The following is a 13,232-nucleotide window of genomic DNA, read 5'->3' on the forward strand; positions in this document are numbered from 1 at the left end:
GTCACTTTTAGAATGACTTAGAGAGCCGTAAATGAAAGAGAGATGCTATTTTCCAAGTAAGTCAGATCATATAGAACCATTTTAACAAGACCTTGGACTTTCGGTAGTATATGTTACCGTCTATTTCTTGCGTCAAATCAAGTGGAAAATGACGCTGGTTTGAAGTGAAATATACACCGATTGCGTAGTCTTAGCTCAAAAGCCAGACAAACCTTGTTGACTTCATTGAGCATTAGACGAGTGGCCAGCAATGAATTTGACAGGGCTACGTCAAATTGCTGTTTGACACAACTACCCAAAGTCCAAACTCCTGTTAAAATGGTTCTAATAAGTAAAATTTACGCGATTTAGAAGGGGCGTGGTTGCTTCGCTCCCTTCGCCTCCTTCTTAATCGCGTAAATTTTACTTGCTATGATCTAACAATCACTAAGACAATTTGATTAAAACAGAACAGATCAAAATGTAATGGCTGTTTTATTGGCCACAGAAAAATATCAACAAGACACAAACACAACAAATACCTGCTCAATAATAACATCTTAACATGTGAACACTGATGATAGCAGGTAACAGGTATCACATAGAACAGAACGACCTTGACACATGGAACAATAACGGCCTTGACACACGAAACAGTAACGACCTTGACACACGGAACAGTAACGACCTTGACAAACGGAACAGTAACGACCTTGACACACGGAACATCAAGACAGTTGATTACGTGATCTCTGCTGAAAACCGAAATATTGATGCCGGTCGAGTGCAGGTACATAACAACAATTATATGCCGTCATTCAATGATAATTACAATAATTGGAAAATACTGAAGTCTTTACATATAACAATTACTGCTTTGTGTTTTGCTAATAACCGTGTAATTTATCGACAAACAATTTTTAAAATATTTATATCATTCATGCATTAAATCCGCCAGGTCTTAGTTTACTTCATGTATCATACAGCCACATTTTAAATAAGACAAACAACACGTAATCATGTACGATTCAAAGTATATTCAAACTGATGATAATAATCTCCACATGAAAAAACTCATATCCTTTAACAGAAGGTTAAATCATGAAGAGTACTTTAAAATCATTTTGTTTAAAAAAGTACAGACGAGGAGGAGAGGGTTTAGGTGCTCTCAGCCCAGAAAGCATGGCCTCGGCTGACGTTCATTATAAACCACAGACGTAGTCGGTCACTGCCGGCATCTGCCACGCGTTTATTTTCCAAGAAACTTGAATATCTCAAGGAGGATGGAATAGGACGCTGTTTGAGTTTGCATTATACCCTGAATGAAACAACCATGGCCAGATGTACATCTCCAATATACCTGTAGGTCTTTCTCTGCAGACAGGAAAGTATAGACAGTCGGTTCTAATTATTATGAATCGTTTATGAAATGGATAAACATTTTGTCGCGAGATGCGATATTGCACAGATTAAGTGTGAAAAAGTTTGCTTTAATCTTGGAAACGTTTCGTCTTTGAATATGTATCTAAACACACCCCGGGCCACGGCCGTGACCCCGAATGATTTTCATTATTTTTCCTTTGATACAATGCACAGCACTTAGAGTGGATTTCTGAACAACCCCAGCTTCCTGTAGGATCGCTTCATGCTAACAAACCAACGTCTGCATCCCTCTTCGTCTGGAAAACAAAGGCAAGGGCTAACAGGTGGAACATAGCTGCGAACCATTACGCGTTTAAACAACCAAACTTGCGCAATTAGGACCATTGAGCAAAACATCCCCCCTGCGTAGTGTGAGTGATTTTAAACAGTCAAAAAGATCGACTGAAAAAAAAACAAGATATCAAAATAAATAACACTGACCTATGTAGATGTCCTGAGTAAAAAACAAAATATACACTTAAGCCCTAAAAACCGCCATTTTGAATACGACGTCACAAACAGCTCAGCTGTTGTTCCTGATCACACGGTTTATCCATTTGAGGTAATGCGACACCTTGGTGTAGATTCCGTACTTCCCTTTCTGCCCACACCCCTCGCCGTAACTCGTCACCCCGTACACAATCCATCTCTCCGTCCCGTTTACTATTTTGGGACATATAAGCGGCCCGCCGCTGTCACCGGCGCAAGAATCCACGCCCCCCTTTTTCAACCCTGCACAGATTTGTTTTTCGCCTATTCTGTAGTCAAATGCTTTGCGACACTTTTTCTTGCTAACAATAGGAACCTCCGCTTCTCGGAGTGACTCGGATCCCAATAAGTGGGTGTTTTTCTGTTTCCCCCAACCCACGATGTAACAACGCGTTCCGTCAGCTAACTTGTCCTCGGGCTCAGGTAAACATGCATACTGGACCAAGTCTTTAATTCTTTCCGGTTTCCGGAGTTTGAGAAGAGCGATGTCATTCGTTATAGTTTCGTAATCAAAACTTTTATGTGGAAAATCTTGCTCTACTTTCATATCGACTTCATTTTTGTTGTCTACATGGATTTCGTGCTCGCCGACTCGGACGATGACCTTGCGTTTGTGGCCCTTTCGTCGAATACAATGAGCGGCAGTCAGAACCCACCCTGGCGCAATGAGGGTCCCCCCACAATACTGTTCCTTCCACTTTGTCAGGATCGCTACCTGTTATATCAATAAAAAAAATTAATTACAGTCTATGATATCAAACTTCTTTAGGATCGCTACCTGTTATATTAAAAAAAAAAATAAGTATAGTTTATTATATCAAACTTCGTCAGGTATATTAATAAAAAAATTAATAACAGTTTATAATAAATGAAAAAAAATAGTGTATCCACTCTACCCCCCTCCCCCCCCCCCCCCAAACAAAAAACAACCCACCAATATACAAAAAAACAAAAACATAACATAAAAACTACCGCCCTAAAAATTAAAATACAATGGAAGTTTGGTAAGAATACATAAATTTGTGCTAAAAATCAAATGTAATTCCTGTTTGTTGAGAAACCCCGAGGTTGTTTTAAATATAGAGCGACCCATCAGCAGATCGTGATTTATAAACCGCGAACAGAGAGACATAAATAAGTTAATCCATTAATCGACCCTTTAGATATTAGAAATTCTGCTAATGTTATCCGGAAGAGCGCTGTGTCTGGTTCTTTTATTACTTACCTGCCATGGCCAGCTGTGGGGGATAGACTCCTTACCGCCCACAATGCGGTAACCCCCGCGCGGACGCACTCCACACTGGCCTTGTGTGGAAACCAAGAGAGGGGCCTTTTGTTCACGAGCTATCAACGAAATAAAAAATAATATCTCAACTTTATCTATCGTTATACTCAATTTTCTCAATACAAATCGTTAAGAAATAAAATATGCAACTTATTTGTAATGTACATACTTTTTTAGTTGCTATCAGAGACATATTTAACATATACGTCCCTGTTGTTATCATGTAATTTTTTTTATTGTTTACCGTGGGTCCCTACAATAGTAAAACCAATGTCCAGGGTAAGTATAAGACAGCAACGACTGCGTAAATGTAAATCTGCCCGAAATTCTTAGACATGTAGAGTTTTGGAAATCTCTACAGATCCTTCCCCTTACCTCCTACCAACCGATCCCCCACACCCCTCTATCCCCCCCCCCTTCCCCTCAATCCCTTGCCGTCACCCGAACAGATTTAAGTTGCTGTTTAAAGTACAAGGAAAGGAGAAACAATGCAGAGAATACTGTGATGGAGCTTTACAGCAGACGATCTGTAACTCACTCCTCCTGCACAAACAGGTGCGTGTATCATGCAGTGGAATGTATCTCTGAAAAGCAACGAGAGAGAGAGAGAGAGAGAGAGAGAGAGAGAGAGAGAGAGAGAGAGAGAGAATCACGCGTCAGTTCACTGACACTTTTGTTTCGTTCACTCTCAGAAGAACACTCTTTTTTTAGATCCAATATAGATAGCTTTTATAATTGAATATGAACAAAGACATGGAAAAGCGATCAAGTTGATGACGAGGTTATTATTCATGTGCTACTTCAAGGACCCTGCCATTCCAAAAATGATATCAATGGTACTATCACGAATCAAGGTCATATGGGTGACCTTGACCTTGATTTGTACTTTTCATAAAAGCTAATTGCATTGTCAAGAGACACTATCGACTCCAGCATTGATTTAGCACTCTGTTAAGTTAGCACGGATGCACATATAAAAGACCCTACAACGATCGGAAACTCTGCTGCTCCTAATCCTCCCAGATCTAGATTAACCCCAGGCTCTGTTCATAAGATTAACTCAGACCATCAGGATATCAAGACTACAGGCTCTCCAGTCCGAAAGTAAATCTCTATTGTTTATTTTAACAAGAGAGGAAAAATTCTGTATCATACTTTCATCGCACATTTTGAGTAGTTTGACCGACATTTTGGCAAGCCTGTCAAAATAGCCTATTGAGATCACTGGGAAAAACAATTACCTATATAAAGAATCGGCCTGTTTTTGCCAAGGGGAGATAATGAAGGTCGACAGACGACAGCTGTTAGGTATTCCTAGAACACACCAGCTCTGATCTATGGGATTTATGACAAAGGGAACAAGTGCGCTCAGCTCAAAAACTGAAGTTTACGAAATCGCATGTCGGAGTTATAGAAAGCAGAGACATGCAGTTCCCTACCTCCCCGCCGTCTTACCGAGATATCAATACCAATTGTTTACATAAAAAATACACAATTGTTCTGAATAAAACGGTGCTGAATTCAGAAGGGAAAAAATGAGACGAAATTTCACAATGATTTAAGATTAAAGTAAATATTAATATAATGGCGGTGATTCTGCATGTACCCTCAGCGTGGGGTAGCCTTGGATTCGTCTCCAGATACGGCGTCCACGCATGCACCTCCCCCAAAGGCATACTGAAGATTTCAAGTCACCTAGAAGAATTCCCCCCACGGAGATTGGCAATCAATGAATAATATCGAATCTTTCTGTGAATATCAATTTAGTCTATCGAAAGAAACTCTTTAGAAGATTAAGGTACTATCGAGAAAGACCCCCTTGTTTGCTTGCTGATGTACAAAAGCCGTGCGATTTTTTATAGCGATATAAATACAATGAGAATTCGTTTGGCAGAAAAATAAAACACTTTTCTTAAATAATAGCCTGAAATAATATGCAAAGGCGCCAATTATCTCTATTGATTTTCAAGAGTTCAGTAATGTTATCGAAATTGTTATTCTGTTCCTGAATCTGATTTAGTATGCAAAGGTCAAAGAGACACAATCGCTATGTCTACGATAGAACCTATATTTTCATTCCTGGAGAATATCAAGGAACTGTCCTGAATAAATGATTTCAATACAACATCTTTGAAACACGTGAAAATCAATCTTAAGTCGCTCATTTTATTACGTCAACAGTTATTTGCTGGATTTAATAACTGGCAAAAACCATTTTTTTTTCATTAACGTTCGTATAGACAAAATCTTTAAAATATACTGAAAATCGTTTCCTTTCAAGTTTTAACAGACGGCAGTGTTAAATCGCAGAACTTTGACGAAAATTTATCAGTTTATTGATAGAACCTTGTAAGAATTGACCGAGTCCTGGTGACTTATCCTAAAATCGCCAAAGGTTGACAACAATATTTAATAACAGAATTAGCAATCAATGCCTGCGTTCAGCCCCCCCCCCCCCCCCCCCCGTAGTTACTGGTATATGAAACACGTGGTTGTGTTGTGTTTTTCAGGTATGAAGCAACTGATAGGATAAATACGAGAGGCAAGTTCATCTCTACTACTCGTACGTTGCCATGAATTTGGAATTTGCTGTAGCATTATATATAGTTTATGTCTTCAGATACTCTGTAACCTGCCCATTTCCACAGAAATTGGGTCAAGCTGTACCACGTGATCACGGACAGACTGACTGACACATGTTTATGTGCACGAGGTCTGACATCAAACTGTGTACACGTTGAACATTCAGACGAGGCTTCTCATGATGGATGCTCTTAGAACAAATAAAAAGCTTCTGTTTTTAAGGAGCTGAGTATTCGTCGTAACAGATCAAGAAACTAGGCTGAGGTTTCGTGAACCATTTCTTCCTTTGCGAATCGGAAGCGTCGGGTTTTCGTTAGCACAGATAACTATGTTCACTCTAAAATCCGGACCGGAATCGGTTTGCATTCATGCGATGTGAATGAACTTTGATTACAATGACTGCCGTGCCGGGCGACTATAAGAAACAGCTAATCAAATATCGGAAATCGAGCTCTCCCATTGCGTTCCCTACCTCATGTTTTCCTCCACAATGGACTCTACACGAATAATATATACGCTATACATCACAACTGTAATCAAATAAGTGATCATTTATGTGTGATAATAGTTTTAAAGATTTAGAATTCTTCCATTAATGTCGCGATACGATCACTCCCTACCATTTTTTACTAATGCATTATTTTATCAGCGACTCCTAAAGAAAATTCTTAATTTGAAGACTCCAAACGGCGTTATTGTCAATTATGATTATAGAACGAAGGACGGCAATGGTGGTCAGATGTGTTCATCTGATCCAGGACTAGAAAATAAAACATAACTGTCAAAACAACTTCATCTGTTGGAGAATACAAATTAAATTATTCGCAAAACACATAAATGTATTTCCCTACTGGCGAGTATCGGAGGGGAGGACTGCAGGCAGTCGATGTAACAGTATCACCCACACAGATCACCCCCAGACCTGATACCAGTACCGTCGTCGCGCTGAAACTAAAGTGCACGTTTCTCATTATAACCATTTATACCTATTTCCCGATGTTGTATCTATAAAAATAAAGAAACGCAGCACAGATAAATGTATTTGGTGCATGGACCAGCCCTCATCCCCTTTCAATTTTTGAACACATTTAAAATTCTGAGGCAGGCACAATTTTTTTCTAATAAGTATTTTTTTAAAGATGAATAATGTTATAGTATGTCGGCTATAATAGCTATTTATAATGCTTGAACGCGTTTTTGGATTGTCACATTATTGTGTCAGACAAAAATCGCAAGTTTCTACAATAAATTATGAAGGCAAATAGGTTACATTATTCTTTAACTTTTGACGCATTGTCGATGGAATTCATGCATATTAGATTCATAGACAAGAAAAAAAAAATGTGACAAAGATTTTTTTTTTGAAGGAGGGTCCTTGCCAATTGAAAATGGCAGTTACAGGAAGATGACTTGACAAAAAAATGAACATTTGACAGAATATTGCAGTCTTGGTTTAAGACAAGGTCAGCAGTTAATCCAAGATATTAATTGAACAGATGACCTTTAGGACTATATGCTTCAGTAATACACTCTCGCCTCACTGAAAGCCCTGAAATTCATGAGCTAGAAAGTTCGCATTTTCTTTAAATGCATATCTCAATGTAAAGTCTATGAGAGAGAGAGAGAGAGCGAGAGCGAGAGCGAGAGAGAGAGAGAGAGAGAGAGAGAGAAACAATATTCAAAAATCGTTTATTTACTTCAATATATTCAATTCTGTTGATTGAGATGTAAAGAACTAACTTCTCAGCAACCTAAGAGTTCTTTGAATAAAGGGTGGAAGTAAACCACACAACCCAAGAATGGTTGCCCTCGTGTACCAAGACTTTACGTGTAAACGTCCCTGTTTGTACGAACGTATTGAGTGGGGTCGGGGTTAGGATCGGGTCTGTAATTATGGGCTGATCGCTCCGGCTTCATTGACAGAAAGTCGAAGGCAATGACGTCATGTACCACATATAAACACCTGTTTAAATCTCCTGTACCCCTCCCGAAAAGACGGAAGGGAATCAAATGTCAAAAGAGCAGATCATTTTAAGTACTGAAGAAATTAAAGATTGATTCAGGTGCACAAAGGTGACGAGAATTTTACGAAATGTAAGGCTTTACTTGGGAAGTGATTTGGTGCAAAGATAACAGAGGATTGATTGGAAATCACTACATTCTTGTGGGTGACACCGAACGTTTATCCCTTTCGAAGGAAGACAGGACGGGCACTTACCCCTTTACCTTTGGACACAAAGCGGTGACTTACCCCTTTTCCTGGAGACAGGGCGGTGACTTTCCCTGTGTGACAACGTGGTGACTTACCCCTTTTCCACAGAAACGGGGCGGTGATTTCCCGATTTACCCTTTCTGTGGTGACTAAACATTTTCCCTAGAAAACAGCCCGGTGGCTTACCCTGGGGAGACAGTTTAGGAACTTACGCCTTTCCCTGGGAAAGAGCGCGTTGATTTACCCCTTTCCATATAAGACGGAGCGATGACTTACCCCTTTCCGCGTAAGACGGAGGGTTGACTTACCCGTCTCCTTGTAAGACAGAGCGGTGACTTACCCCTTTCCATATAAGATAGAGCGTTGACTTACCCCTTTCCATATAAGACAGATCGATGACTTACCCCTTTCCCCGTAAGACGGAGCGGTGACTTACCCCTTTCCATATAAAACAGAGCGTTGACTTACCCGTCTCCTTGTAAGACAGAACGGTGACTTACCCCTTTCCATAGAAGACTGAGCGATGATTTACCCGTCTCCTTGTAAAGCAGAGCGGTGACTTACCCCTTTCCATATAAGACGGAGCGATGACCTAACCCTTTCCATATAAGACGGAGCGATGACCTACCCCTTTCCATATAAGACAGAGCGTTGACTTACCTGTCTCCTTGTAAAGCAGAGCGATGACTTGCACAATGTACCCCTTTCCCTATAGGAAATAGCGGTGACTTACCCGTCTCCTTGTAAGACAGAACGGTGACTTACCCCTTTCCATAGAAGCCTGAGCGATGATTTACCCGTCTCCTTGTAAAGCAGAGCGGTGACTTACCCCTTTCCATATAAGACGAAGCGATGACCTAACCCTTTCCATATAAGACGGAGCGATGACTTACCCCTTTCCATATAAGACAGAGCTATGACTTACCCGTCTCCTTGTAAAGCAGAGCGATGACTTACACAATGTACCCCTTTCCCTATAGGAAATAGCGGTGACTTATACCCCTTTCACTGTGAGACAGACCTGTGACTTACCCCTTTCCCTGAGAGACAGTGTATTGACTTACCCCTTTCCCTGGGAGAGAGCGCGGTGACGGACGGCGAGTGTCGGTCTGGTTCAAAGGTGTTGAAAAAGTACTTTTTACCACAAACGTTCCCCGGCGAGCGACATTTGCGCTCTTCCTGAATATAACTGTTCCCGCAAATCTTGTGTTCTTTGCACTTGCGAAATCTTCGTTTACGACATGCACGTGTGCAGTGGCCCCACTGGGACCACCCTTCATACAGTAAGTCGTACAAGAGCTCCTCTATCAGGCGGTTTCCCCGGCGGAATCCTATCACTTTGTAGGATAAGGTGGAACACCGGCCCTTCTTCCTCCTACAGCTCTGCTTCTCCTTCAGGACACTGGAGCCGCAGTTTTCCGGTTGGTTGCAGCGCCGAACCCGTGTCTGTTCACACTTCCGGTTACATCGGCTCCAAGCCGTCCACTGGGTGTAATACTCACACAAAATCTTATTTTCCCGGTTACTGGTTAATCCGTTTGGTTGAGTGGTTAAACTCAAGGTTGAGTTCCGGGTTTCTATGCGTTTGTTCTTTCTCTGCAAAATCATTAAAGAAAATTATGAAATGATTTCAGATTTTTCACTGAGCTGGTAGTCAAATTTTTTCCCCAAATGATAGATTAAAATAACATGGGCCATAAACTGAGAATAAATCACAGCGATTAAAGCCGAGGATTATTTTCACATTATTTCGATTTTCAATCGACGGACGACCTTGTTCGCCAGTCTGGGGATTAACCACGTTGTCTGATGGAGTTTACAGTAACACGGGGGGGGGGGGGTATATACAGTATAAAGTAACGAACGAATTTAGGGTGACTTTAACCCTTAATTGAAAACAATTATCTTCACATTTAGTAATACCCTAAGGCTATGATTCATGAGTCTTCAATACATGCAGGATACCTCGGCAGAGTAGCGGGGCGTGGAGCGCACGGAGTCATTGTCTGCCGATATCACCTCCCCCCCCCCCCCCCCCCCCCCCCCCCCCCCCCACAACCCACCTACTGAACGACATCTTGACTAGACGTCTGATGTCTCTTTAAGGAATCAAAGTTCGATGAAATATTTACTCTTGACTTTTGGGCAACAATAGACACATGCGTATTGTTTTGGCGTTTTGGCTATTCGCCCCCTAGCAAGATCTGTATCTCCGTCATGTTAAATTCACTGCTTTACGAATTGTCAATACGGTCAAGGCACCTAACCATCGAAATGGCAGGTGCTTCCATAATTATATCTAGTCTATCAATCAGATGTAAATCTCTTACTTAAATTCCTTGCAAATGCAAATATTATTTTAATTGACAAGGGGTATAAGACTTTAAAGTGCTTGCTGCTACAATGTCATCGGTAAGTGTTTAATAGTTGTACATGTATATTCTGCAATTTCTTTGTATCTCGTCAGAAATCGTAAACACACGGAGTCTTCACGACAAGCTGACCAGACACACAACTACTTGTTTATAAGATTGGTAGTTTGTATACACAGTATCAATGAAGAGGGGGAATTCCTAGCTTATTCGAAAATTTATTTCTTGGTCGGTGCCTGCTTGATCTAGATACGTCGCACCGAATTGTGTCGGGAAACCCCGTCTGGTTTGTTTTTACCTCGCTTCCAGAAGAGAGAACAAAACTATGCCAAACTTGTGTCATGTTAAGGATTTCCCGAACCAGGGCTTTTGTATCTAAAGTCGGTGCCTATCCTTGCATGCTAAGAGGAAACGCGGAATTTGTGAAACAGTTATAACAGACAGATGATAATTTGCTTAAATTTGTGAATGAAAAGATTTTCTATTTCCGGTCTTCTTCATCTTGCTGTTAAGGTTATTGCAAGCGGAAATTGAGGTTTGAATGATAGTTAGGTATGTTAGAGCTCTAATTTGATTTTAAGTAATTTTCTATGCTTTGAACAGACGTGAATGCTTCTCGCTGAATTCTTTCATGCACACCGCGAATACAACAAGAGTTCCGTTCATTCATTCATTCATTCATTCGTTACATCCAATATCACTGCCCTTAAATTACGATAGAAAAAAAGCAACGACGTTTGACATAGATTCATTTATCACTTACCCTTTTTGCATTAACCATTGATAGGTCCGTAATCGAGAAAAATAGAATAACAATGGAAACACGGATAAATCTCGTCATGTTCACGTATAGATTTTTAGATCGCCTGGATACTGATGTAATCCCCCGAACTCCTCGACATCCTGCTCATTATTTGGACAGAGTGCGTTCCTTGCATGGAGAGAGACCCTGACAGAGTGTGGCTTTAATCCTACAGCTCAACCTTTTTCATAAAATGCGCCGTGCCAACACGCGTTCGCCGCACGCATTCGATGTGACGTCGTCCGATCAAATTATAAGTTCCCGTCAACCCCTAAGCGCATCTCAAGTGAAATGAATGTTGGCTGTACAGTTCCTTAGACTTATCAAATAATTTCGTAGTCCCATAGCGATATTTAAAAACTGCGCTCTGTACCAGCTCCTCGTCCGAGGAACATTTCTCTCTGCGGTGCTTGTACCTAAGTTTTTGACACACCAATAAACACTACACAATTTTCGGCACGCGAGGAAATTGTAGTTTTGTTTACATTGTAGCAAATACAAGAGAGCTTCATTCATCTGCCGCTGACGGTTGTTGGTTCCGCGAGCCCCGGACGCTACCTGCAGAAACAAGCACCTGCTTCCCTCAGCGACCCGCCTGGACTGCTATGCAAACAATCGTGTCCCTGCCCCTCTATAACACGTTTCTGTTACGGTCTGATTTCAAACTGAAACCGTCAATAATATTTAAGTGTTCCTCGAGGAGAGGACGGGTTGATGTCTACAGATAATCGAGACTAATCCATGAAATATTAATTGAGAGAGCGTTGAGAATCGTAATCTTTGACGGCTATTTTTTGTAAATCGGTGAAGAGGTTTGAGTTAAATTTTAGTAAAAGAACAAATTTATAACTGAGAAAAAACCCCACAACAACAATATAACGGTGTCTGATTTACGTACACAGTACGAACAAACATGCTGGAGGGGTTTTACGATTTCCGAATCATTCATAAAAAATCATACACTGGAGAGAAAAGTGCATATTAAAAAGAAGGAGATTGTATTTATAAAACGGAATTCATAAAGGAAGTCGTAAAGCGGGCCGAGTTCCTTGTTCGCGGCTATATCGAGAAGTGTTGATACTTCATATGCCAAAGCTGTTCAACTGTTAATTTAAGGTCGCAAGGTTCGCTGCTCTATATGTGAGAGCCTTCATCAAAAAGTGACTTCTTGAGGAGAAGCTCAGGTCAGATTTGAGTGTATAATAAATAAATGAATCTGTCAATCATCGAATTAAGGAAACGGCGGGACCCATATAGCGGGAGGGCGTGAACCTGATCGTGAATCGCTCAGTTCATTCCCATACTAGCTAATTTAAAATTAACTCAAGTTGAATGAAATAAAGATCATGAGTCAAGTGCATTGAAAAAACGCAAAACAGAAAGAGAGCATACCTAGTATATTTTTTATATCGATGGGTCTTTTTTCATGTTTTATGTTTTTATTTATAAGACTACACATTTGTTTACAGGGTGCCATGAAAATTATTTAATGCCTCAATGAGATACATCGAGTACGTGGTAGCATCGTATACTGACTGTTTACAGCAAAGTACTTTGAAGCGTTTAATAAGGACAAACTCCAGAAAAGTTTCTACGTAATGTTTTGACTGACCTTTTGTCCAATCAGATCGTAGCTGGGCGGAGTTAAGACATTGTCGCTCGTGACTTGAATGAGAGAGAGAGAGAGAGAGAGAGAGAGAGTGAACTGAGTAAATTATAAGTGGTGCCGATCAAGAAATTATCATTAGTTATTAACTTGCAAACAAATTAATGAAGGTCTGAATATAAAAATTACATTTATATCCCACAGGGGCTTGGTTGTTGGATAGTGAATTTCCTAATTATTTGTTCCCTAAGAAAAAATTGATCAAAATTGGTAATCTTATGTGTATTTCTGTGTGTTAAAAAAGTGTATTCAATGTACATTAAAAAAAGTAAAGGGGCGACACTCGCCATCTTGGATTTATAGGGGGTCCTCGTTTCAAGCTATGTTTTAAACTAGTTCTTCCATTTCTCCAACGATTTCTGACGAGATCTAGGTTGGAAAATATTCAAATGACTTATTCCTATCGTCTGACTAAATCTGTA

General features: G+C 40.4%; 1 protein-coding gene across 1 annotated transcript; it reads right to left on the reverse strand.

Annotated features, from left to right (window-relative positions):
* Positions 1-458: 458 nt before the first annotated feature.
* Positions 459-11,858, reverse strand: LOC128167240 (chymotrypsinogen B-like). The gene is made up of 4 exons (XM_052832835.1): positions 11,106-11,858; positions 9,035-9,566; positions 3,116-3,234; positions 459-2,605 (listed from the first exon to the last, which is right to left on the reverse strand). Exons 1-4 carry the CDS (start codon positions 11,181-11,183, stop codon positions 1,925-1,927), a joined length of 1,410 nt encoding a protein of 469 aa, XP_052688795.1. The 5' UTR covers positions 11,184-11,858; the 3' UTR covers positions 459-1,924.
* Between the last annotated feature and the right edge of the window lie 1,374 nt (positions 11,859-13,232).

Source organism: Crassostrea angulata, chromosome 10 (genome assembly GCF_025612915.1).
Source record: "Crassostrea angulata isolate pt1a10 chromosome 10, ASM2561291v2, whole genome shotgun sequence".
NCBI classification, from domain to species: Eukaryota; Metazoa; Mollusca; class Bivalvia; order Ostreida; family Ostreidae; genus Magallana; species Magallana angulata.

Bases quoted from the DNA above. Each gene is read 5' to 3' on its own strand.
- LOC128167240 (XM_052832835.1), bottom strand. From the start codon at position 11,183: ATGACGAGATTTATCCGTGTTTCCATTGTTATTCTATTTTTCTCGATT. The intron at 9,567-11,105 runs GTAAGTGATAAA...ATGATTTTGCAG, and splicing joins CAATGGTTAATGCAAAAAGG to AGAAAGAACAAACGCATAGA. The intron at 3,235-9,034 runs GTAAGTCAATAC...TTTCGTTGATAG, and splicing joins GCTCTCTCCCAGGGAAAGGG to CTCGTGAACAAAAGGCCCCT.